This window comes from Apteryx rowi, unplaced genomic scaffold (genome assembly GCF_003343035.1).
Source record: "Apteryx rowi isolate R43461 unplaced genomic scaffold, aptRow1 scaffold_531, whole genome shotgun sequence".
Classification (NCBI taxonomy): Eukaryota; Metazoa; Chordata; class Aves; order Apterygiformes; family Apterygidae; genus Apteryx; species Apteryx rowi.
Window position 1 is genome coordinate 485,441 of NW_020450796.1, and position 24,656 is coordinate 510,096.

General features: G+C 55.7%; 2 protein-coding genes across 10 annotated transcripts in view; one reads left to right on the forward strand and one right to left on the reverse strand.

The window, feature by feature from the left end:
• The first annotated feature begins 471 nt into the window (after positions 1 to 471).
• ACD (ACD, shelterin complex subunit and telomerase recruitment factor) lies at positions 472 to 12,819 on the forward strand. Of its 5 annotated transcripts, XM_026080980.1 has the most exons (14): positions 472 to 596; positions 1,540 to 1,669; positions 4,317 to 4,441; positions 5,574 to 5,664; positions 6,462 to 6,541; positions 6,819 to 6,863; positions 7,375 to 7,409; positions 8,004 to 8,167; positions 8,410 to 8,494; positions 8,857 to 8,937; positions 10,119 to 10,217; positions 10,513 to 11,270; positions 11,726 to 11,802; positions 12,165 to 12,819. In XM_026080980.1, the coding sequence occupies exons 1-14, from the start codon at positions 514 to 516 to the stop codon at positions 12,226 to 12,228; spliced, it is 1,917 nt and encodes a 638-aa protein (XP_025936765.1). In that variant the 5' UTR covers positions 472 to 513; the 3' UTR covers positions 12,229 to 12,819. The 5 variants fall into 5 exon arrangements, with proteins under 5 accessions (XP_025936765.1, XP_025936766.1, XP_025936767.1 ...); XM_026080981.1 differs by lacking the exons at positions 11,726 to 11,802; positions 12,165 to 12,819 and adding an exon at positions 11,622 to 11,719; XM_026080982.1 differs by lacking the exons at positions 1,540 to 1,669; positions 4,317 to 4,441.
• Positions 12,820 to 12,909: 90 nt separating this feature from the next.
• Positions 12,910 to 24,656, reverse strand: part of CARMIL2 (capping protein regulator and myosin 1 linker 2) — a 37,428-nt gene continuing 25,681 nt past the window's right edge. For 3 of the 5 annotated variants that reach the window (XM_026080975.1, XM_026080974.1, XM_026080977.1), the window contains 12 exons: positions 24,087 to 24,218; positions 23,170 to 23,236; positions 21,316 to 21,584; positions 18,278 to 18,381; positions 17,324 to 17,720; positions 16,802 to 16,921; positions 16,411 to 16,447; positions 16,059 to 16,130; positions 15,286 to 15,603; positions 14,865 to 14,972; positions 14,127 to 14,243; positions 12,910 to 14,017 (listed from right to left, as the gene is read on the reverse strand). In XM_026080975.1, coding sequence (XP_025936760.1) covers positions 13,839 to 14,017; positions 14,127 to 14,243; positions 14,865 to 14,972; positions 15,286 to 15,603; positions 16,059 to 16,130; positions 16,411 to 16,447; positions 16,802 to 16,921; positions 17,324 to 17,720; positions 18,278 to 18,381; positions 21,316 to 21,584; positions 23,170 to 23,236; positions 24,087 to 24,218 — 1,920 coding nt within the window. In that variant the 3' untranslated portion in view covers positions 12,910 to 13,838. Of the gene's footprint in view, positions 14,018 to 14,126; positions 14,244 to 14,864; positions 14,973 to 15,285; positions 15,604 to 16,058; positions 16,131 to 16,410; positions 16,448 to 16,801; positions 16,922 to 17,323; positions 17,721 to 18,277; positions 18,382 to 21,315; positions 21,585 to 23,169; positions 23,237 to 24,086; positions 24,219 to 24,656 lie in introns of those variants that run through there. The other 2 variants (XM_026080976.1, XM_026080978.1) reach the window with 2 other exon arrangements.

Here is a 24,656-nt window from a genome sequence, read left to right on the forward strand (position 1 = left end):
AAGTGGATTTAATGCATCAAAAGAAAGCAAACCGTGCAAAAGCCAGTGCTGGAAGAACGTACTTTCCAGTGGGTGAATGTCTAGGGAGAATTTGTAAGCGTTTGGTGCTATTAGAGCCAAAAAGCCGTGAGAGACAAAAGGAAATGGCCTCCTCGCACCAAAACAAGGTTGTGCTTTAGTCGCGATTTGTCAGCCAGAGCACCACGTTAGAAGAAGTACATGGGAACTGACGACAGAAAGCCAAACGACAGGAAAAACAACACAACAGCGGGCAAGCCTGCATGCCTGCCAAAAACATGCCGGCGGGCTAGGGGGCAGGGCCCCTGTGAGGGACAAGCTCGGAGCCCCGAGGCAACGCGGCGACCCTGAGCTCTAGCGCCACCGGAAGCGCCACCGCGTCTGCGCCGCCCCCGGCGGAGGCCGCGCAACCCTCGCAGGGCTCCGCCTCCGCCTGGCCCCGCTTCCGCTTCCGGGTCGCGGTGGCGGCTCTCTTTGCTGCTCCGGGTTACGACCATGGCGGCGCCCGGCGTGGAGGAGCAGGGCGGCCAGGAGTGGCTGGACGCCACGTCGGCGGCCCGCCAGGCTCCGGAGCCCAGGTGGGGCTGGGCAAGGGGCCGCGGCCGAGGAAGAGGACGGGGACGAGGAAGGAGCAGCGCGGCCGCGGGGGGCTGCCGCGAGCTGCGGGCCTGGGGCGGGGGGCGGCCGGCGGGTGCCGTGCCGTGCCGGAGGCCCCAAGGCCCGGCCCCGCGGTGCTCGGGACCGGGCGCCCCCTGGGTGCTTCGCCGCGTCCGTGTGAGCTGCGCCACCGGCCCTGCTCCCAGGCGGGGGCTCGGGGCCTGGCCCTGCGCCGGGTGGGGCCGCCGCGTTCCCCCCCGCCGGGGCGAGCGGCTGCGGGGGGCGTCCCCGCCGGAGAGTGGGAATCCCGAGAGCTTTGTGCCAGGCAGGCTTTTCTCTGAGGCGTCCCTGGAGTCCAGCCTGTCCCTGGGGCGCTGTGGCAAGACATAGTTCTTTGGTGCAGTGACTGTGCCCAGCAGGCCCCTGTTGCGCAGCAAAGAGAGACCTATTTCCCTCCCTGTGGTTAAAAGAGTTATGGTTAAGTCCTGGGCACAGGAGAAGGATGATGGAGGATAATAAAGCTTACGCGAAGGGGAGAAAAAATATTCTGAATCTGGTGGGAAACTTGCAAAAGATCTGATCCAGCTAGCACAAAGCTTCTCCTGCTGAAGTCCTGCAGCTCAATTTCTGCCAGACAGGATGTTGCTTTTTTGCAGCATGTCTGGATGCTGTAGGATCTGTGTACCTCCAGTGATGCATTTTCCCGGGCAGGGCTTCCTACTGGTGCCAATAGCCTGAGAGTTAATGAGTCAGACCTAGCTTAGGGTGCCATCACTGAGAAGTGGGTGCGTTTCACTGTCAGTGGGCACTTGAGTCAGCTCCCGGGGTTGTGTCATGGCTTGGTGTGTGAAGCTGTTGCTTGGACCCTGGAGATTTTTACATATCCTGCTGTTCAGATCTGATGCCTCATCTCTTCTTTTGCAGGTTTGTGTATGAAAACAAGAACATGTCTTCTTCTAAAGTCTATGTCTTGCAGCCTTGGATTGCAAATCTCTTGGTGAATTATGACCAGCTGGATACCAATGAGAATCTCCTGGCAGGGCAGGTGCTGCGGGTAGGTACCAAGGGAACTGTCCTAACTTACACAAGCAGCATTTGAAATCTGAATTCCTGAAAATATTCAACAATTCCCAGTTCAGTGGTTCTGGATAGGTGACTCCTCCTTCTCAAAGTCTCCGTTTTTTTTTTTTTTTTTTTTTTTTTTTTTTTTTTAAGGTGGAGTAACTGTGCTTTGGCCAACTCTCGTGGCTTTGGCTAACTTTTGTGCCTCTGGTGTGTGTGATATGCTCTTGTGCAAAGAGTCTGCAGTCTCTAAAGCCTGTCTTTCCTCCAAGTCTCCCACTTGCAGTCTGCCTTCCTCTTCTCTGTGTCCTGTCTTTTGTTTTGCCACATTATTTGGGATGAGTGGGCCTGATAGTGGGTGGCATAAGGCAGAAGTGGGACCTGCTGAGGAAGAGGATGTTCTGAGGGTATCACAGAATCTCAGAATGGTTGAGGTTGGAAGGGACCCTTAGAGATCAGCTAGTCCAACCCCCCTGCTCAAGCAGGGTCACCTACAGCATGTTGCCCAGGATCATGTCCAGATGCCTTCTGAATATCTCCGAGGATGGAGACTCCACAACCTCTTTGGGCAATTTGTTCCAGTCTCTGTCATCATCACCGTAAAGAAGTTTTTCCTTATGTTCAGATGGAAATTCTTGTATTTCAGTTTGTGCCCATTTGTCTCTCGTCCTGTCGCTGGGCACCACTGAAAAGGGTCTGGTTCCATCCTCTTGATACCCTCCCTTCAGATATTTATACACACTGATGAGATCCCCCCTCAGTCTTCTCTTCTCCAGGCTGAAGAGGCCCAGCTCTCATAGCCTTCCCTCCTATGAATGATGCTCCAGGCCCTTCATCATCTTAGCAGCCCTTTGCTGGACTCGCTCCAGTAGCTCCAAGCCTCTCTTATAGTGGGGAGCCCAGAACTGGACACGGTCCTCCAGGTGTGGCCTCACCAGGGCTGAGTGGAGGGGGAGGATCACCTCCTTCCACCTGCTGGCAAGGCTCTTCCTAATGCGGCCCAGGATACTATTGGCTGTCTTGGCCACAAGAACACACTGCTGCCTCATGGTCACATGGTCTGGAGTCGCAGTATCTGTCCTGTCCGATGGTGAGCCTAGGGCCTGGTGAGACCAAAATAGGTAGTCCTCTCCTGCATGCTGGCTGATCTGGGAGATCCTCTTGCTTTGTGATTCAGGGCATGGGACTCTAGGTCACAAAACCTGCTCCTGCTTGGCTCCTGGAAAGCTTTAGCAATGTGCAGTGCTGACTAAGTCTTTGGACAGTGACCTATCCAACATGGCAGAAGAGAGCTTTAATAAGGGAACTCTTGCCTATTTGAGGCCCAATGGATTGAATAAAAGGAAGAAGGAGGAAAAACAACTGAGCTGAGACAGTGCTGCTGTGCTTGCTGACTCCTTTCACGTGCTGTTTGGAGCTGTGACACTCTCCTTAGCCCCTTTGTCTCTTTGTAACCCAGCAGCATTTTCTCTGTCTCAGAGCAAGCATTGTGGAGGGCTGAATTATTGTTAGCTGTGGGCTAATTGTTAAGATAATTACATAAGTGTAAAATATGTAACTGAATAATGCTTCACGGTCCCTTTTGTGGTATGGTCAGATGAAGATGCTGTGGAACAACTGGGTGCACAAATAGATATGAGACCCAACAAGGGTGGGACGTGCAGTTTCTATCTTGTGCTTGGTTGTACTTTTGACCTGGCTACTGGAGAAACCCAGCTCCAGTGCTCTGTTTTGTTGGTCTCTCTGAGACCTGGGAAACTGGTAGCGAGATCCTGCTGTGGAAACCATTGTTTTCAGCTGTTTTTTCAGGTCAGTCTTCTACTGTCTGTTGTGGAAACAGAGGTGTTTGAGGCAGCTCAGATGGCTCCTTACTAACAGGAGGAAAAAGGAGAAAGATTTGTGATTTAAACGGAAGAAGAGATGAGATGGGGAGAAAAAATGACAGTGAGAGAAGACTCTGAGGTCCTGTTTGCAATCCTGTTTGAGATGGGGGGTGGTGAGATTACTGTTCCCCGCTTTTTGGCTCACTCCCAGTTGGGAGCATGGACTAGGGCAGACTGGGGCTAATCCACAACTCCTGGCCTGCTCAGCATGTAGATGTAGAACTTGGCAGGGCAGGCCGATGTTTCCCCCAAGGGTCGCTTTGTCACAGCGTGAAGTTGGCTTAGTACTGGCTCAGGGTTGGTATACCAGGAACTTTATTCAAGGGAAGGGAATGACTTTAATAACTCTGCTAGTTAGTGCAGTTCTGTGTCTCCCTCTGCTTCATTAGAGCATGTGTCCTAAGCCTGCCCAGACTGCTTTGCCTTCTTTCCTGCAGCTGACTTGGACAAAAAAATGCTTTGTTGTGGTTTCTCCCCCACCTTGCCTTTGATTGCTGTCCCCAGCAATGCTACCACAAATGTGATATGTCCCCAATTTCATTGTAGTGCTGAGTCTGCTTGGTCCAGACAAGAGGTATGGGCACATACAGGACCCCTGAGCCTTGGGGTGAGCTTTACCCTCTAGCTTAATGGTGACCTCGTCTTCTAAGAGTCTAGGCTCCTGACTAAGCATGGTGTACTCTCTCTGTTCACTGGGAACACTGTGAATGAGACTTTTATTTTTATTTTTTTATTTTCTCCTCAATCTTTTGATAGGTTTTGAGTGACCCGAGCACTCCAGGCCAAGCCGGGGTGCTCCGAGATGCCGTCCTGCAGGTCTCAGATGGGTCCTACTACATCCGCGTGGTCATTACTTCAGAAGCTCTGCAGGCCGAAGAAAAGTGGGTTCCATCTTGACTTGGCTGTGGCTGGGACAGCTGCTCACCACAGCTGCTAGTGGGGCTCCTGGCTGGCCTTGTTTCAGGTTCTGTTAAGCTAAATCAATGGCAGGGTGGGAAGTCTGTGTGGAAGAGCCAGCTGCTGCTAGAAGAAGCAGGCAGGAACACTGGCACTCAGTACTCCAGTCATGGCCAACTAGGATGTACAGGGGTGTGATGGAAGAAATTGAGATGCCACGCAGACATCGTTAGAAATGTTTAAAGAGCCTATGGCCTTTGTGAAAGGAGTTAGAGCATTAACCATGGTGGCCTGACAGGCTTTAATTTAGGGAGGCAAAAGCTAGCCAATTATTGGATATTTGCACACTTTGCTGCCTAGTCTGTGGTTGGCATGTCTTCCCCATCAGTCTTTCATAAAAAGAATTGTTTGTATGTTTGCTTGGAGGAAAGGGGAAAGCTTACAAATTGACCCAGTAGGAAAAACAGAAGGAAAATGCCTTGGATACACCTGTAATGTTTTCTTACTCGCAATTAAATGGCTCTCTGCTAAGGGGGTTGTTATTTGTTGGTAGAGGAGAAATAGCAGTAGCTAGGGTCTCAGGGACAGGAGGGGATGTATTGTCCTGAACTGGGAAATGTACACTACTTGGCCATGTCCCCAGTTGCAGGATTTTGTGTTCCGCCTCTGGTGTTGCTGCTTGGAGCAGTGGCTGATTCTGGCTCTTGCTAGCTGTGGAGTACCGAGTGGATGCCTTGCTGCTCTTTCTACATGCCATATTGTGTGTTTGGGGCTAAGTCTAGAGATCGAAAAACAGGTATCGAAGCCTGGCATAGAGGCTTAATCCTGACTCAGCCACCTGCTCCTTCAGTGCTAGCAGCTTACCTCAGTTTCCCCATTTGGACATAACCTCCCTGTTTTCCAGCTGGTAGTAGTGACTGGCTAGTTGCTAGTGCTGAGCCAGGGATAAAAAGCAGCTCTCAGCATTGTGCTGTGTTCAGTCCCTGACGCTCATTCTGAGGCGTGTTCCAGTGCGCCCCTGTGTGGTTGGAGTAGCTGAAAGGGGAGCTATGCTATGTCTCTGGGTGACTCCTTTCTTCATCTCTCCAAGATGGTCCTGCTCTGCTCTTTTCCTAGTTCCCACATGCAGCTCAGGCTTTCCAGCCTTATTTGCAGAATTATCGTCTTGCAGAAGTACACAGTGTGTTTCCGGGAGGAGGCCAGACTGGTAAGGCTCTGTTGTTCTCTGATGAGTGAAGGTGACTTGTTCCCTGACCTTGCCTTGCTTCCTGCATGCTTTTATGCTTTGAGGCACTGATGGGGCTGTATCAAGGGGCCAGAGTCAAATGAGGGCTTGCTTAGCTCCTCTCATGCTGCTGGAAACCCTTTCACCCCAACAGGTCTTTGGTCTTCAGCTCCTGGAAGGGTCTGTGGCAGTGAAGGCAGCCTGTCCTGGGTGCTGGATGACAGGGCAGGGGGTGGCATGAGCCTTTCCTGGGGGCATGGCATACCTCCTCTAGGGTCAGCAGAAGCCTCGTCTCCCTGGCCATCCTGCTGCTGCCTCTTGCTGTTCTGCAGCTACCAGCTCCATGCCCAGAGGAGGCCTGTGCCACTTGCTCATGGCAGAGAGCTCCCTGCTCTCCCCTTGCACAGTTCCAGAGTGCCCTTCTGGCCTCAGGCTGGTGGCTTTTGGAGGGTCTGCTGCTGCCTGTTGGAGCTGGGTGCTAGTCCTTGGTCTGCTCCTACTTGGTGTCCATGATTGCTGTGTTCAGACTTTCTACTGATGGGGTCTTTGGGGAGCCAGAGCAGCAGATTAAACCCTCTTGACACTGAAAGAGCTGTGAACTGACCCAGGAGGGTCCAAAACCCCCTCTTGAAGGGGAGGGGATGACCTGTTCCTTGTGGGTGTCCCTCACTGAGGCTGGAGGGTTGCTGGTGGTGCTTGGGTGGGTTCATGTGTGCTCACTAGCCCTGGGGGTGGGGAAACCACTCACCTGTGCCTTATGGTCTCCCTTTGCCCCACAGGAAGACTGCGAATTTTTTCTCACTGCCCAGCAGTTCATTGTGCTGCCCATGGAAAGGCAGAGGTTGGAGTCGTCAGATGGGTACGTCCCCAGGTGTGGGCTGGGGGACTCTGTTTTGTGGGCTCCCTCCTCTTCCTGGAGCTATGCTGACAGCATCTGCCCCATAGTGCTGAGGCTGGGAGTCCTCAGCACAATAGTGTGCATTGGTAGTACCAGGCTGGAAGCTCTGCCAGTATGACCTGAGTGTGGTGGAGATCTTCCACCCTTTGAAAGAGGATTTCTCTGTGTGGCAAGCTTTGAAGGAGTGTGTGCATTGGAGGAAATGCTGGATCAGTAACTGGTCCCTCTGTCATTCCAGGAACCAGGAGCCCTCGGTGCTACGGAAGATAAAGGAGCTGTGGCTGTAAGTACAGGGCTGGTGATTGCTGGGGAATATATCCGGACACCATCCTTGATTAGATGCACGCAGGCTCTGTACATCGCTAGCACTGGCTAGGGAGGGCAGCCACGTATTATGGCAGCTCCAGATTAATCTGTGTGACTCCTTGCCCCAGGATGTGACAGAACTTAGTAGAAAGTGCAAAGCAAGGCACTTAATTGAGTGAGGCTGAGCAAAAGCCTTGCATAGCTTGTTCTTCACTCCTGCATCTCCCAAGGAGCCCCAGCTCTGGAGACCTGGAAGGTTCCCCATAGGCCTGTCTCCAGGAACAAGGCTCCCTGACGGGTGATATTGGGATACTGAGAGGAGCCCAGTGGCTGGATCTGGACCCCAGTGGGGAATCCACTAGTTCCACAAGCTGCTTCTTCCAGGACAGGGTGCTTGGTTTGTAAAGTTCTGTACTGGCAGCTGCGGAGGGCTACTGGCTGGCATGTGCCTTGGCCCTAACCCGGCTTTCTCTCCTCGATCATTACAGGAGGAGTCTGTCTCTGAAGAGTGACCCCAGCTCAGGTAAAGGGTTGTGGAGGAGCATGTAATGCTGTGGCTATCTGGGGGTGAACAGAGTGGGGGACTCATGGCTCTTCTGAGCTTGGTCTGGCTCTTCTGAGCTTAGTCTGTGTTAGGCAGGTGCAGCACAAACATCTCCGAGTGACCCCTTTCACAGATGAACTGAATGATGGGGTCCTGAAGTTGGACAGGGTGCCATGCCTGACCCAGCCTGGCCAGCCCTGGTTCTGTGAGAAGCCCCAAGCATGCTTTCGCCGCAGAGACTGGGGTGGATCTGCCCTCGGTCACCGGGATAGCGGGGAACAGCAGTGTGTCTGTTGCCTCTTGCCCCAGCGTCTGGGAACCTTAGTTACTTCAGGGATGCTTTGCTCTGTGGCTGTATTTCTCTTGGTAAGGAGAGAAAGAGGCTCAGAGCAGTGTTGAAAGGCAGTGTTGCTAAGCAGAGGAAATGCTGAGTTTTATGTGTTTCCCTGGGTTTCAATGCATGTGACAGTCATGTGCTGGAAAGTAAAAGCATCTGCAAGTGGGGCTGCTTAGGGCACATGCCTGAATTAAGGCGTCTTTCATGCTAACATGCCTGTGTTGTTCTTGCTCCAGAGCCATCCATCTCTCAGCTGATTGATGTGATAGGGCAGAACCAGCTTGAGGTTTTGAAGCAAAATGCTGAGGAATGCTTGGATTTACAGATGCCCAAAGAGCTGCCAGCAGCAGAGAAGGTCGAACTTTTTGTGACCCAGTGGGAGGCAGAACGCAAGAAAGAGGTCAGTCTGGGCTGCTGTGAACGAGTCTGACCTGTAGCTGTGTCTGTGACTGAGACAGGGCTGTGCCACCTTGTGGAGATAGGCTGCTCTGGGGGTGGGTGGGAGAAGGAAGGGGAAGAGCAATGGGCAGAGCTGGAGGTTTGTTGGGGAGAGAAATGCATATTCAGCTGCCGGCTTTGGGTGAGCTCCTGCTGCTAGGGTGAGACTACACAGCAGAAGCCAAGTAATGCTTCTCATTTCAGCCAAGCGAGGATGTCTTCATGGTCCCGGCCAGCATCCTGGTGATCCCTCCTGAAGAGGAGGCAGTTTGCAATGCCTCCAAGGCAGGTCAGTGCTAGGGCTTCACCTGGAAGGTTGCAGGTGGGCAGTTCAGAGCCCAAGCTTGTGAAATAGGGGACTTTAACATGGTTATGGACTGAGCACAACACTTGGACACCTAGAAGCTGAAATTTTAACAGCTTCAGGCCCTCAGATTGCAGAGCATCCTGAGAGGTTTTTGTTCGTTCTGCGAGGTGTGTAGGTCATGAGCCTGCTTGGCACATTGCCTTTTTGACATCTTAGTTCCTATACTTCTGAGGTGCTGAAATTCCTCTAGGCCACCTGGGCCTCTCTGGGATGGGGAGAGGGCTTCATTTGCTCTGGCTGTGCAGTGTGCTGGGGTGTGACCAGTAGTGCCCCTATCATTGCAGATGTGTGTGAAATGACTCCTGGGAAGAGCAGTGACGACAGGATGGTGCCAGGTGACCAGAGTGCCGTATCCCAAATCAGCCGTGAGTAGCAGGACTTGCAGCTCCAGTCCAGACTCTTAGTATTTTTCTCTGAAGTTTACTCAGCCCATTTTCTTCCTGCATTAAGCAGAGGAGTAAGTACCTGCAGAGGTGGGTCTCTGGGAGACCAGGCACTTGTAGCTTTGCATTGAGCAGGCAGGCAACAGTCCCATTCCTGCTGTCTTCTTGCTGAGCGGCATCTATCTGCTGTGCTGGGAACACTTTCCTGCAGTCATCTACAACAAATGCCAAGTGCCTTGGAGAGGAGGTAGCAGGTTTCTTGGGGCACTGCTTGTTGGTGGTGGAGAGGCTGGAATGGCCTGACTGCTGTGACCCAAGGGGAGTGCTCATTCCTGTGGTGTTTGGCCTTTGATCGAGTCACCTGTTGGAGCATGGACTCTGCACTGACACAGCTTTGGCTGTCGATATTTCTGCCCTGGGCCAGGCCTGTGTCACCCCATCCTGGTTGGGCACAAGCTTTGCTGCAGAAGCACCTGCAAGAGCTCTGTGCGCAAGAGGAGCCGAGGGGAGGAACTGCTGCTCTGAACAGTGCAAGATCTGATCCAGGCTGACACCAGGAAAGATGTATGCTTGTGGTGGCAACTCTGTCCCTGCATGTCCCTCATGGGGACCAGGTTTGCAGGGCATTTGCCCTGAGCAGCTTCTACAGGGTTTCTCATGTACCAGGGTGCAGAAGGATGGCAGTCCTGTTCACCTCTTACTGGGAGTTGTGGGCTCTGTGAGCATGATGCAGTGGTGCCCCAACACAGCCAGCTGGCTCTGCCTCTGCCTGCCTTGGCAGTGAGATGGCCAGTCTCTCTGGTAGTCCCACCAAAGAAAGGGTGCAAAGGGAGATCTTTGTCCTGCCTGCCTGCACTCTATGCAGTGTCTGGCTCCCCTCTGCCTGGTAGAGGGGCTGGCTGAAGTCTTAGAAGGAACCTGGCTGAAATGAGGCTGATGGGAATGGGCAACCCAGGGCAGTGGTAACCTCTAGCACCCCAGTTTTGGCTGGAAAGAAGTTTCAGAGCCTCCCTTGAGCACCGTCTCTCTGTCTGAGACCCTGCACACAGTTCTTTGTAGCCATCGCAAGGTTGGAAGTGGAAGGCAGGGTTGGGATGGGAGTGGACAGCAGCTTTCCTGGCTCTGCAGTTCATCAAAATCAGTTCCCTGACTTGTTTTTGCAGCTGTGGAGTCAACAGCATTGTCACAGAGCTCAGAGGCATCTCTAGAAAACCCCTGGGACAGGCTTCCTTCGATGTCCTTGACTTTGACCTCCTCAGAAGGTGAGTCCCTGCACTGTGCAGGGTGCAGTGTGTCTCACTGGGAGCAGGCAACCCCTCTTCTCTCATTGGATGAACACACAGCTCCTCTTTGATGCTGGACTTCTTTCCCCTGGCCAGGAAATAATGCTATGCCTGCCTTAGATCTCCAGTGTTAGGTTCTCTGTGCCTGCCTTGTGTCAGCTCTGATGCCCACCTCCCTAGTCTCGCATGTTAGGACAGGTTGTGCTCCCCTGTGGTACCAGCAGTATGCCCCTTTCCTTCTTGCCCAGTGTGACAGTGTTTTCTCTCTTACCAGAGAAATCCCTTCATCAGGATTCTCCACGTGCACCAGAGGCCCAACTGAACATGGCTGCTGACAGCAACACCCCTGACTTGCTGGAACCATCTAGCCAGGACTCTCCCGAGAGCTTGCTGCAGGATGCCCCAGTGGAGACTTCATCCCCCTCGCTGCTCCACTCATACGGCAGTACCAGCTCTGTGGAGGCTGGCATGTCTCTGGCAACATCAGCTGCAGAGGCAGCCTGCAGAGCCCCCTCTGCTGCTCAAGGCCCACAAGTATTGGGGTGCTCCCAGGCTGACCAGTTGTCTCTCTCTCCAACTTTTCCTGTCCTGCCCAGTAGCCGTTTGGCATCCCTAACTGAAGGGGCACCTCACAGAGAGCAGGCGGACTCCAGTGGCACAGCTTTCCCTCCAGACGTGACAAATGTTGGCCTGGCTCATGCTAGGACCCAGGGGGGAGAAGCCCCATGTGGCAGCAGAAAGTCTGTGGGTGCTAAGAGGAAGCTGTTGGTGGGAGACAGCCAGGCACTGCCTGACCTGCGTAGGTCCCTCCGGGGACTGCAGCACAAGCAGCATTCCAGTGGTGTCCCCCAGGGCAGTGAGAGAGACACCAGCAGGAAGCTGGAGTTTCTGAGCACCCAGGAAGCAAAGAAGAGCAGAAGAGAGGAGACCAGGCTGCAGCATGGAGAGGAACCCCCCGAGGAGGAGGATGAGCAGGCATCCTCAGCGAGTGGTCTGGACTCCAGGCTAGAGCAGCGTGGAGCTCTGCAGCCGGTAAAGATGAAGTGGCTGGTGGCCTCTCCTTGTCTCTGTGTAACAGTGCCTGGCTCTGGTGGGGTTGTGCAGTTGAAAGCAGGTGTCAATGGAGACTGGGTGGCCCCAGCAGAGGCAGCCCTCCTTGTCTCCCAAAGAGGCATAGCGGAGCTGCTACACGCAGGGTCCAGAGAGGGTCTGGCAGTGGGGTGCTGGGCGAGGATGTGCTCTTGCTGGGGAGGGAGCATGTGCCCTAGCTGGGTGGAAATCAGCACTCCCCTGGAGCCTCTGCCACATCTCCAGGTGAAGTAAGATTGGAAGACCTGGGACTGAGTGAGGGAGAGACCCCTGACTTTCTCTCTGCTTGTCAAGGTCTTGGGATGTGTGGAGGTGTGGTGTCGCTTTTGTGGCTGATCATCCATGGGAAGGCAAGCCAAACTCCAGCTCTAGGTTCACTGTCCCCTTCCCTTCTGCAGTATGTGAAGGAGAGGCCGGTCCAGTACATATATGAGGCCCCATCACCTGAGCTCTGCGAGCGAATAAGATCTGTCAGGTCAGTGCAATGATGGGCTTGTTCAGCCATGTCTCATCCACAGCCCTGAGTGAAGCCAGCTGTGCCTGGAGAACAGGCACAGCTAGCTACTGCTGTGCTAGCCCTAGGGCTGCTGGCCCTGTGGCGCCTGGACACTGCTATTTGCATCCCAGGATACAGTCCCCTTGGGGACCCCTGCATCTTTGCTGGGCCTTGAACTCTGACTTACCCCTCACAGCACAACGGAGACCCGCTGCGTCCCCTGCCCGGGCAGCCAACTGTGTGCCTGGGCAGACAACTTCATGTGCCCCCAGTCTCCCTTCCCTGACACAACGTTGCCAGCTGGGTCCCTTCTCACCCTGGCTCACATTTTGTTTTTGCAGGATCTCGAAGGCAATGCTGAAGTGGGCCTGCTGGATCCTTACGGACAGGGAGGTGGAGTCCTGAGCCAAGACCTTGTGGAGCCTGAGCACGCTATGAGTGGCCTCTTGTCTTATTTGTTTACTGGTTCATCGAAACAAACTCTATTTAGAGCTGTGTGGGAAGAGCAATTGAGGGGGGAGGGAGGACACGACCAGAGCCCTTGTCCCTAAGGGGGCAGCTGAATGGTGTTGGCCTGGCTTTGGAGACCCTGGCTCCAGAGATGCTGGGGACATGACCTGTTAGAGGTTAGCACCGTTATGTTGGGAGGGGGAAGGGAGCTGTGCGGCAATGCTGCTGGTGAGTGACGCAGTGCACAGCCTGTGTATGAGCTAGCCTCCTTTTCCCGCCTCCTTGGCACACTGTTCCTTCGTGGAGGCATCACGGCCTAGTACAAATGACCTGGCCTAGCCAGCAGCAAGGGGACTTGTTCTGATCCCACTATAGAATAGGCAGCAGTGATGGCAGAGATGCAACCTGATCCCCTTCTGAAGTCAGTGCAGTAGTTTGGAGGTTTATTGATTGGTTTGGGTAGAGTCCTGTGCTATTCATTACAAAATATCCTTCAGGGTTATGCAGTGGAAATTAAAAATAAAAAGCATATATTTTTTAAATACACAGCTCTTGTATAAAAAAAAAATGTTGGGGACAGGGGGAAGCAAGCATCTTCCTTTTTGTGGTAAACATCAGTGCAAGTAATGCATTTGGTCCAGAGTTGGAGTGGAGGTGATCTGCTCACAGTTGGCACAGGAGAAAGCCAGGTGGTTTTGGGGGTGATGCTGGTGATAGCTGGAGAGCTGCAAGGATGGAGAGGCAGATATGGCTGTGCGTTCCGAAAGGCTGGATCACTCATAGCAGGGATTACAGAGCTGCACTTTGAAATGAGATGGTTCCTGTTCCCTCTGATACAAATCTGGGTTTTGAGGTGATGGAGAAAGTGTTAACCCCTGTGAACTGAGGAGTGGAAGGTAGGCTGGGAGCAGGGGGGCTGATACGCCTGGTGACAGGACCCTAGTAACACTGTTAACAATGTCTCAGCTGAATTGCGCAGCTGGGTTGTTTGCACCTCTGCTGCCTGCTCTGCCCCCGATCCATTCCTAAAATTGTCAACTTTCCCTGTTACCATCCACAGCCCACAAGTGTGTCAGCAGAGGCAATCCAGGGAAGGCAATGCTGCTTGGCATGTCTCTGCTCTGTTGCTCATCTGCCCTTCGGGTGGGCTCCAGCCTGGCCCAGTGCTGGGAAACTGTGCCCTGCTTAGGCTGCGTGCTGCCCCAGGTAGTGGGCAGGAGAAGCAGCTGCAAGTCCGTGCCCTTCTGGGAACTGCTCATGGCCTGGCCCTCAGTTCAGCTTGGCTGGCAGCCCCAGCCCCTCTGTGATGAGGCCCCAAACAGGCTGTTCCTGCAGCGAAAGGTGGCTGTGTTGCCTTCGTAACAGGTGCTGGAGGAAAGGATGAGGCTGGCTGGCCCCTCCGCTGCACCCACGCAAATCTGGCATGGAAGCAAGGTGCAGAGCAGGCCTGGGGTGCTCTGCGCCCTTTCCCTGTGCTCTCCGCCCAAGTTGCGTTGCTAATCACCCTGTCACTGTGCACTTGCTTGCAGGGTTTTATTGGAAACAGTGCGGCAGCATGCAGGGGCTCACTGTCCCAGGGCTGGCTCCCCCTGGCCCGGCACTGGGCTTCTTTGGTCTAGGGTTGAGTCTTGTGCATTCACAACAGTTTGTGCTGCGGCTTGTGGCTGGTCTCCTTTTGCTTCTGCTCCAGGCTGCAGCTCCTCTGGTGTGTCCTCAGCACCGGGCTGGTCCCGCATCACAGCATCTGGAAAGGCCACAAATACTGGTGTTAGTGTGGAGCAAGCCATCGCTGCCACCACACTCACTTTAGGAAGGGGCAGGAGAGTGCCAAGTCTCCTGTCGCCCAGCCTTACCTGTGGTGTCCAAGGACGGGCTGGGCTCGCTGGTCACCTCTGGGTCCACAAGGGAGTTGCGTTTGTTCCTCCGTTTCAGCACAGGTGACCGCCGCAGACGAAGGGGGATCATTGCATCTGGAGGAAACAAAATGCAGCAGGGCATTACATAAGACTGCTTGAGCTTGAAGGTGAAGTGAGGAGAGGACAGGCGAGGAGCTGAGAGCACTAGTGTTATGAGAGCAGTGGTCTGGATGTGGCCACAATGAACGTGGCTGCCCCAGTGCGCTGTAGAAAGCAATGTGAAAGGGAAAAGGGGATGGATGGACTTTTTTGGGTTTTGCCCCCCTCTGTTCATTTGTTCAAGGAAGGTGCTGGAGGGCTGAGCAGGTACTGCTGCACGGCACCCATGTTGCCATATGTGTTGCTGTTGTATCACCTGCATCCCAATGCATGCTCAGCCCCTTGGGGCTGCACTGCGTGGCAAGTGCTTGGGCTGCCAAGGTGAAGCAATCCCCTTGCTCCCGTTGTCTTCCTGTCCATCCCACCGTGAGCCAGGGCAGTAGGGCTTTTGCTAGGCCTTTGTCACTGGCCATGCCTGTCTGTCTGAGCAATCCTCAACTGCTGAGCATTTTATTGAACAGGAGCGACGAGCGCCTCCCCCACCCCAAGATAGACCCAGCTGCACTGCCTGTGCCCTTCAGGGCTGGGTGCTTGTGTCCCCCAGCACCTGGGGCTCCTGCTCCAGCCTTGACTTACTCTCCAGCTCTGTCAGGCTGTCTGGCTCCCTGAGCTGGTCCTCATGGATGGAGACAGCTCTGCGGCTGGTCCCGCTCAGTGCAGCCAGCCGTGGCGTCAGGCGATTGTCTGGAAAAGCCGGGGGAAGTTGCTGGCCGGGGAGACAGTCTTTGCCACAGGCATGTCCTGCGACACCTCAGCCTCCCCGGCAGCCCCGTCATCATGCCCTGTGTGCCCAAGCTGTGAGAGCCTAGGGGCACATCAGGACTGGGCAGAGAAGGGAGCCAGCATTTTTAGGTTTTGTAGCCCATTTTCTCCCTAGGGGAGGATGGCTCAAGGCTCAGTTCTCGGCTGGCCTTTGTTCCCAAACAGCACTGGCTGCCCTTACCATGAATAGGCTGGTCCCTCTTTAGGGCTGTTTCTGCAGCTTGTGTGCCCATACCTTCTGCATCAGGGGGTGCTGGCAGGCTCAGTGGGATGGTGCTGGTGCCTGGCTCCCCACAGTGGCTGACTCTCCGCAGCAGCGCTGTTGGCGTACTCCTCCCAAGCCGTGGCAGGCTGCTGCTCCAACCCTCCCGGCCTGTCAGCTCTGGCTGCCCACTCTGTTCGGGGATGGGGAGGGAGCTCCGGGGCAGATCTGAGCTCTTCCCCTTCAGCTCTGAGTTCAGCTGCTTCCCCAGGGCTTTCCAGGCTGGCCTGGGAGCAGCAGAGCCTATGCCGGGCTCCACCATGTTGTCTGGGCTGCTCCGTAAGGATGTGTCTGTGGGAAAGGCAGGGCAGAGCTGTGGATATCCCGCATGTAGGGTTTCCCCCCCTGAGTCTGGCAGCTCTAGGGTGCTGGGTCTCAGCCTGCACCCACCCACGGGACACAGGGCATGAGTGGGCTTTTGGTTCCCATGGCCAGCAGCAGGGCAGACAGCTTGGGCTGATGTCTCCATCCATGTATGTAACCAAGGGAGAATGACTGGATTTCATTCTGCTATGGCCAGATCAGGGTTGGGCACCCATGGGTGCAAGGCACCCTCCTAGTGGTGGGACCCTGAGCAGGGTGTCTGTGTCCCCTGGCTGGTGCAGTGGTGCATGTTGACTCCCATGCTCTGGCCCCCATACAGTGCTGCTGGATGCCAATGGTGGGGAGAGACTTAACTCCTCCCCTGGCTAGTCCTCTGCCGCTGGGAGCTGGTGCGCTTCCCCCTGCGCCCACAGCTCACCTACCTGTGGACATGGAGTGTGTGCGCACCTTCAGGGAGGGGGGTGGCGAGTCTGCAGAGCTGTCCACAATGTCTCCTGCAAGCACAGGTCATTGGTCACCATCAGTGCGCTGAGTGGGTCACCCCCATGCTACCAGCACCCAGTGAGGTGATTAAGCCACAGGGTGAAGCAGCCCTGAGTGGAACTGATGATGCTCGGCCCAGTTCCTGCTAGCAGTGTGCCACAGGACATAGGGGCTGGCCCTGCTGCGGGACATGCATCTGGGAGCCCAAGGGGTCCTAAGGATGCCCAGCTGTGCCACCCTTGGGTCAGGGCCAGGGCTGAGGGAAGCAGGGGGCAGGACGCAGCACCTCACCATCTGAACCGGCTTTCTTGATCTCGCTGTCTTTGTTCTGCAAGAGAAAGAAATCTGGTGAGGTGGAGCTGGGATGGCAGTGCCAGGGCAGATAGACCTGTGACCAGCAGTGTGCTGCCAGGACTTGAGGGGGGGAGTGTGCAGAGGGTGGGTGCATGCTGGTGAAGAAGGTACAGATGGCCAGACACCCTGTGCTGTCCATGCGCTGCTCCCTTTGCAGAGGGTTAGGTGACAGGACAGAGGCTGCAGGCAGTGGTGGCACAGGCCTGTATGATGTCAGGTCTGGCCTGGGCAGGGAAGTGACACTGGGGCCTGGGTCACCTTGTCCCATGGGCCACCATCTCCACCTCCCTGGGTGCAGGATATGTCCCTAAAGAAGAGCTGATCCCACCTGCTGCTTCTTGCCCTCGGCGGCCAGGCCCTTTGTGACACCCATGCGGTGGAGCATGATGTGCACACGTTGCTCGAAGGAACTGGGCAGCTCCCCATCACTCTTCTCCAGGTGCCTCTTCTGCAGGAAAGACACAGCTATGCCAGAACTTGTGGTGAGGGAGGCAGCACCCCTCACAGGACCAGCAGCACCTATCTGATTGCCTGCCAAGTGCGCAGTCCCCCAGCCCCAGGTGTGCCCTGTGGTTACTGAGGCAAGGGCACAACCCGGCAGGGTCTGTGCTGATGTCAGGCTCCCCACTCATTGCTCGAGGATCCCCACATCCCTGTGGTGTCCAGCCTGCTCTCCTCTCCCTCTCAGCTATGGGTGGGCTGCAGCCCGTGCCCTCGCTCTGTCCCACAGGCCTTGATGGCATGCAGTCCTGGCACCGTCAGCATCCTCGGAGGCAGCATCACCCAACAGCCAAGCCAGTGACAGAATCAGTCAGGGTGGCTTGTCGGGGCCTGCCATGGCAGTGCTTACCTTGTCGTGCCTGACCCCGAGTGCGTCCTCATCCTCCCCGGACAGCAATATGAGTGACTGGGACTTGCCCTCCCGTGAGTACTTGGGCCTGATCCTGCGGGCAGAGTTGGGAGTCTGGCTGTGCTCAGGCTCTGCCCCGGACTCGGCAGCGAGGCCCCCCTCCTCGGACTTGCTCAGTGGCTCTCCTGCCTTGCTGGGGGTCCGTAAAATGTCACTGAGCACCGACCGTCTGCTTTTAGAGGCTGTGACGCTGCCCTCAGGCTCCTTCTCGCACCTTGAGCCCCGGCTGGACTTGGGCTTCTTGAATGCAAAAAAGTTCCCAATTTTCTTCTTGAGGGTGCGAGAGCTGGAGGATGCCAGAAGGGCTGATCCAGGGCAGGTCTCCAGTGCCGTGGGGCTGGGGAGAGATGAGGCATTGGGAAACATTAGGCCATGGCTGCCAAGGGGCTGTGTTTGACCCAGGGACCCCGTACCAGCCCTGGATGCTAGACTCAGCCAGCTCTTTGCAGAGCTGAGGAGGCTCTCACAGCATGGTCCATCCAGACCCTGGTGGATCATTCCCTCCTCGCTATGGGACAGACTCTCCCACAGTCCTTGTACAACCGCCCCCCCACCAAAGCTTGTGGGAACAGGGCCCTGCCAGCATCCCGCACCCCACAAGTGCCCTCACAATGTCCTCCTGCCAGTTTGCCCTTGAAAATACTCTCTGAGGGCAAGCAGAGCTCTGCCCCACCAGGTGCCTGGGGTAAGAGGTGCTGTTTTCCCAAGCACCCCTTTAGCGCTTGGCCTGGACCTTGAGCCAGCAATGTTTGCATGGTGGTCCAGGTTGCAGGTAGTGGTGGTCTGCAGAAACATGGTGCACCACGACAGCAGGACAGGAGCATGCTGGGGATGGCAGCTGCTGGGCCAGTGCAACTGTGGCTGTGGGGGCTGTGGGCACCCCCCTTCACTTACGGCAGCTCCTCTGTGATGAGCTTCTTGGAGAAAAAGTCCTCAAGGCCCTCGTCCACGCGGGTGATGCTCCTGTCCTCACTGTTCTCACAGGCCACAGGCTGCACCTGCAAGCAAGCACAGCCATCATCTGGGCGCAGGCCTGAGCAGCAGGGCAGGCAGCAGTGGGTGCATCTCCCCTGCCCACCACCTCCCGGGAGGTCACACAGGCAGGCAAAAATATACACATGTGAATACACACCATACATGCATGTGCACACACGCCTCATGTACAGGCACCGTGTCCTCCTGTCCCATGCATGTGCACATGCAGACCCGTCTGCCATGCCAGGAGGAAGCTTGTGGATGCCAGCACAGGAAAGGGCCTGGAAACCCTTTGGGCTGGAGGGGCTGGCACCCCTATAGGCCAGGACATCCCCTTCCCTGTTGCATGCATCCAGCCTTAAAGCCAAATCAGGATGTTATCAGGCTGTGACCCAGGCAGGATCCCATGATGACTTGGTGTGTCATCATTTTGTCAGGACCACTAGATCTCCCCAGCTTCCTTCCTTTCACCCTGCCTGAACAGCCACTGCAATTCTCCTGCTGTGGCCTGCTTGGCTCGGCATTGCCCTCCTCAGCTGCATCATGCCAGGACCCCTGCTGTGGGGCACTGCCGCATGCTGGGCACTCGTGCTCCTGCTCAGCACTGTGGAGAAGGTCTGGTGCCCATGTGCTCTCTGTCTCTCTACATGTAAGTGCCTCTGTTGCAGGATGACCATGTGGCTCCGTAGTACGTCTCCGACCCTCCTTGGGGACACGTTGTGGCAAATTCTGCCTTTGCTGACCTTGTGGGCCCTGAGCATCACCAAGGACAGCCCTGGCCTGATGTCAGAAGCAACTCTTGCAAATGCTCTCCTACAGCTGGGTCAATCCTTTGATCCTGCTGTTCCAGACTCCAGCCTCATGTGGAGAGGAAGACTTTGGCAGGAACATTTCCTTGCTTTGAGAACCAAGGAACGGACACTTACACTCCCTGCTCCTGATGGAGCAGGCAGCTAGAGGCCTAGGAGGGAACTGCTCTGCAGTCAGCCCTCAGGGCAGTGCAGGCTGCATCCATCCACACCACCAGGAGGCAGGGGTAAAGGCCAGGACATGTGGCTCCTCGGAAGGGGTGACCAGACTTTAGGAGAGAAGCTGGGCTCTTCTCCTGCGCATCATGAGATAACCTCACTCTTCCATGGAGCAGGAGCCGTGGATGCTGACTGCAGGCATCAAGGTGCTGCACTTTTAGGTCTGGTGAGCCCCCACCCAAGGGAGCTTGTGCTCAACAATCCATGAGGAAGAGGCAAGGCAGCACCCCATGGGGTGTCCTGCACAGCCTAGGCCTGCCTGTGAGTCATGCAGCTGGGCACTCAGTGCTTATTTCATGTCCTGACATCTGCACATAGAGCCTGGTGCTCATCCTCACTGGTTTTCCATGTTGAGTCCAACTCCATCCAACTTGAAGCACTGCTGTGGTCCAGACAAAGGTCAACTACTCTTGCACCCAGGCAGCAAAACACTCCATGCCACGGCCAGGCCTTCTTTAGAACTGTGGCACCTGCCAAGCCCTGGCACAGGGCACGGTACCGGTGGCTTCCCATTGACAAGAGGAAGGCACTTCTCTGTCAGTGGCATTTCAATCCATAATGACTTTTCATTACAGCTGGATTTATGCCTCTCAGGATCCGTTCCAGCAGTACAATATCTGCTTTACCTGTCACATTGCATCCATCAAAGCCTGCCCTTGCCAAACATGCAGACAATATTCGGCAGTGAGCGTGCCTATCCAGAGCGGATTGATGGAGCAGGTAGGCAGGGGCCTGTCTCAGCCTTTCATTTCTTCTTTGATAACAGCGGCAGTGCCATGCCCCAGTGGGACTCTTGGGCTGGCCGGCATGCAGTCTCTCAGGTGCAGAGAGATGTGCCAAAGTGACGGCCCTGAGGCTCTGCCCAGCCCTCGCCAGCCTGTGCCAGGGTAAAACAGTCCTTGCTGCTTCTCCAGTCTCATTGGCCACGAGGCAGCAGTGCTCTGACTTCAGGGCCTGACCAGGGCGAGCATCACCATGGACATGCACGCCAGGCCCTTCTAGCAAGATGGCAGGACCCAGCTGTGACGTGGTGGCAGGGAGAAAAGGAACAAGCTGGGCCCCCACTTGCTTTGGGCATGGGGGAGACTGCCCCTCCAGGCCCTTCCAATGGCAGGTGAAGGAGCAGAGACTGCTTAAACAGCAGCCAAAATGCCTCCAGCCTTTTCAAAGCACACCACCACAGCACGCGTTGATCCCCCTCCAGCCCCTGCCTCAGCACCACCCATCTCTCCCAGGCATGGTCTCCTCTGTGGATCCTGGTCCAACTGCATCCAAAAGTTACTTTTCGCTTCCAAAGCAGTCTGAGGCACTGCAAACACATCCAGCAGGTTGTGAGCACCACTACCTGTACACTCATATTACAGCTGTGGGAAAGCTCTGGGGTTAAATCCAGCCATGCCAAGGCCATCAGAGCCCCGGAGCCAATCCTCCTCTAACAGCTTCAGCGATTTGTATAGTTCTGCCAAGGGCCACGATAGCTGCATTCACATTTCACTGCCAGTGCTTTGGGGCTGATCCGGAAAAGGATTTTTGAATCTTGGGAGAAAATTCAGCACAGATGGACAGAGGGAGATGGAGACATTCACAAACAGATCAGCCCTCTGCACACAAAATATGTTTTTTTTCTGCTTGTATCTCAGATCCTACAGTTCTGCAGCATGTCAAATTCATCAGGAGGAAAAGGAAAGACTCCCCCGGCCTCCCAAAACCACTGCCTATCCTCCCAGCTCCCCCCAACTCCAAGGTGCACACAGCAGCAGCTGGAGTGCAGTATCATAAATCAGCTGCACTCTGCACATCTCATATTCCTGCCTTGCAATAAATGCTGACTAAGATAATTCATCCTGTTGAGGGGGGGAAAAACAAACACAAACCAACCCTCCCCCCACCCCGCAACCTGCCTAGTTGGAAAAACAAAACAAGTCTTACATTTGGCTTGCTTGGAGGCTGCTTGTGCCTGCGGTTCGGCCGGGGCCTAGCTTTGGTGCAATGCTCCAGTTTCTCCCCTTCGGTCGGTAGGTCCATAAGGGATTCGGTGGATGCGGGCTGCATGCAAGGGAGCAAGCCGCTCGCAGGCTCAGCATCCTTTGTGGAGGCAGGGCGTGCCTTCGGCGCGGCGGGGCTGAGTGACAGCGGCGCCCGGTGCGCTCGGAGCCCGCTTGCGTCCCTGCTTGCCTGCAGCTCCAGCTCCGAGAGACCTGCGAGGGCGAGAAGCCCAGGCTGTGAACGGGCCCTGGGCCGGTGCCTTGGCTAAGCCTCGGCGCGGCCCCTGCGCAGACCTCCCTGCCGCGGCAGCCTTAGCCCCCTTGCAGCGATGCGGAGGTTTAGTGGCGCTACGCGGCGCGCTCGCTGCACCACGCGAAGGGGAGGGGAGTGGAGCCAGGCGGCTGCTCCACGGTTCGTGCGAATGCTGCTGACGGCGGGGAGAGCTTGCGCGTCAGCCTTGGGCAACAGCTTTGCAGCTCATTCGGGGCCAGGTCTTGCTGTTCTCGCAACATAGCAAGGTCTCCAGGAGGTTTTTTGCACACAGCTGGCAAGGCTGAGTGTGTGGGATGCTGTGGGGGAGTGACGCAAGTCCCCTACAGACAAGTCCAAAGATGGAGCCCAAACCCCTCACAGGCCTACACCGAGGCAGTGGGAGAGCAGCACGGGCTATGCCAGGCCTAGCCCAGCTTGCAGAAGGACTATGAGCTACCAAAGGTGCGCTTGGTTTCGTACCACACATAGCACAGCAGAGCCCCAACACACCAGACTGAGGGCAACCATCAGCACTTCGGGAAGACAGATCAGTGTGCAGCCAGGGATTTGGTCTGGGACTGTCCCCACCTCACATGCACTGCCTGAGCCGTCACCTGCCCAGCAGACGGCTTCTCAGGCTGTTTGGTTACACTGATTACATGTAACCTGGCAGGGGGGGGATGAGGACACGGCCAGGCTCAGCGGATGTCAGGGGTCCTCTGCATCCAGGGCAGGCACACGGATATCTGGATGTGAGGCACTCAGGTCTAGTATGAACACTGCTTCTGCTCAAGCCTCAGATCCCAATGCCAAACAAGCATCACTGCCAAAGTCCCGAAAGAGAAAAGTCACCAAAAAGCTGGCCATTTTCCTTGGGCCTCCCCAGATCCTGCTCCAGGCGTCCCCAGCCAGCCCGTGCACGCAGGGCTTTGTGGGATAAAACCAGCTGCAGAAAAGCCCAGGACAACTCAGCACTGCTCCCTCTGGGCAGCCTCCCTGCAGGTTTGCAGCCCTAGGAACAGTCTCAGGCAAACCCTCATCTGCCATGTTGGGATCCTGAGGACTTACATCACAGCCCCTGGATGTTTTGGGTGGCTCAGCAATGCTCAGTCCTCAGGAGTGGTCTCCAACATGGTGCAGGGAGATGGCCCTACTAGAGGCATGCTGCTCTGAAGCCTCAGAGTCAGCCACAAACTTTCCATCCTTTCCTGAGGCAGCAGGATATCTGGATCCCGTCCAGCTCAAAACCCAGGGCAAAAAAGGCCAGCCCTTCCCCACATCGCTGTCAGCAGAGTGCCTGATGCGGGGCCTGCTGGCACTGGAAGTCTGCTCTCAGCTCCCCAGGGTCTGCAGCACCATTGCAAAGGCCCTGCGCGGCAGCCCCCGAACGAATAGCATGCACCCCCGGTGTGAGGTGTGAACCCCCTGCCACTGCGATGCCCTGACAGTAAGGAAATGGCACGCAAGCAGCTTGCTGTTCCAGACCATAATGGATGAACACCAAACCAGGACACAGAAGCAGAGACAACTGTGCGGCAGCCTTACTTCTCATGGTTGGCGTGGGCCGAATGCTCCTGAAATGCTTGTTTTTCCTCCGTAGAGCCATCTTGTACTGCAGAGAGAGAAGGAGAAAGAGCCTGCTCGCAAATCCAGCAATGCTCTCGCTGCCCAGCCACCAACAGGATGGAGGTAGACAGAGGCCACCATGGATGAGCACTGTCTGGGAATTACCCACAGCCTTGACGCTGGCTACCTTTGCACTGGAAAGCTGGCTGCAGTGAGCAGTGTCCTGCCTTCCCTGTGGCAGCCAGACCCATCCATCTTTGGTCCTGTGCCTGTTGCAACCCCTCTGATGCCTCTAAATCCCCAGGGCTGCATCCCCTCTTCTTGGTCCGGTTCATCTTCAGCACCTAACTAAACTATCCTAGGTGCTGACCCTGCTGAATCAGATGGTTTTCCAGCCATTTTCCCAGTGATTTGTGTGGGATGCTAGATCTGGAGGCAAAAAGCTGTTTGGAGAGCCTGTGTGAGGCCCTGAGACAGTGCCAGGGCACAGTGGGGCACAACTACTGTGGCTGGGGGTGCCAGTAAGACAGGCAGAGCTGGTGGCAGCTCTCAGCAAGCAGGCTGGCAGCACAGGCAGGCAGGCTAATGGACCTGTTTCTTGGCCGGGCTAATTGCCTTAGTGCTGACCTGGCCTTAAGCTGGCACAGGTGTCTGGGGGAGCTGTGCGTGCTGTGCAAACCTGCTCAAGCCCAGAGAGGCTGGTGTCTAAGTACAGCTCTCTAACTAGTTTCAGCCGGCAAGGTGAATAAAAGGCCTATAGTGTGGGTATCATGTAGCGGCAGGCTTGGGTCCTCCAGCCACCACCTGCCGTCAGGCCTGATGGCTCCTGATGTCACTGACCCCTCCGGTAGCACAGACACCAGCACAGCACAGCCAAGCAGGGAGCCGAGCCCTACCTCTTCCGCAGCAAAGCCTTTCTCAGCTATATCCAGAGGATTTCTGCCCCTCATTGGCACGGCGGCATCATCTTCAACGGACTCCAGCTGCAGTGATGGGAGGTCCAGCCCGTGCTTGGGAAGGCTCTCTGCCTAAAATCATGAGGAAGTGCTTAAATCATTCCCTTGGCTGAAGTGCACTCGGCCGCCCTGTGCACGCTGTGCTACTCTGCTCCATTCCTGTGCCTGGGATTTGTGAGCGGATTTAGGGCTGATTGATTAGCCAGCTGCCAGCCCTGGCTGTGCCCTGGTGCAGCTGCCCTGCTTCTGCCTCATCCAGAGAGCTCTGGGACATTGGCGGCTTCCTCCCGGCCTCCTCCTGGCACCCCTCTGCCAACATTTCCTGCCATGGGGCAGCTCCTGGACCTCACTCTGGGGTGGTGAGGAGCTGTACAGGGTTAATTCTGCCATGACAACCGTGGGAGAGGATTACCTGGGAGGAAAAGCAGCCTGAGTGGAAATTGTCCTGCTTTCCGGACAGCAAATCTGCAGTCACTGTGTTGGCTGGTGCCTGGGCAACACCAGCATACT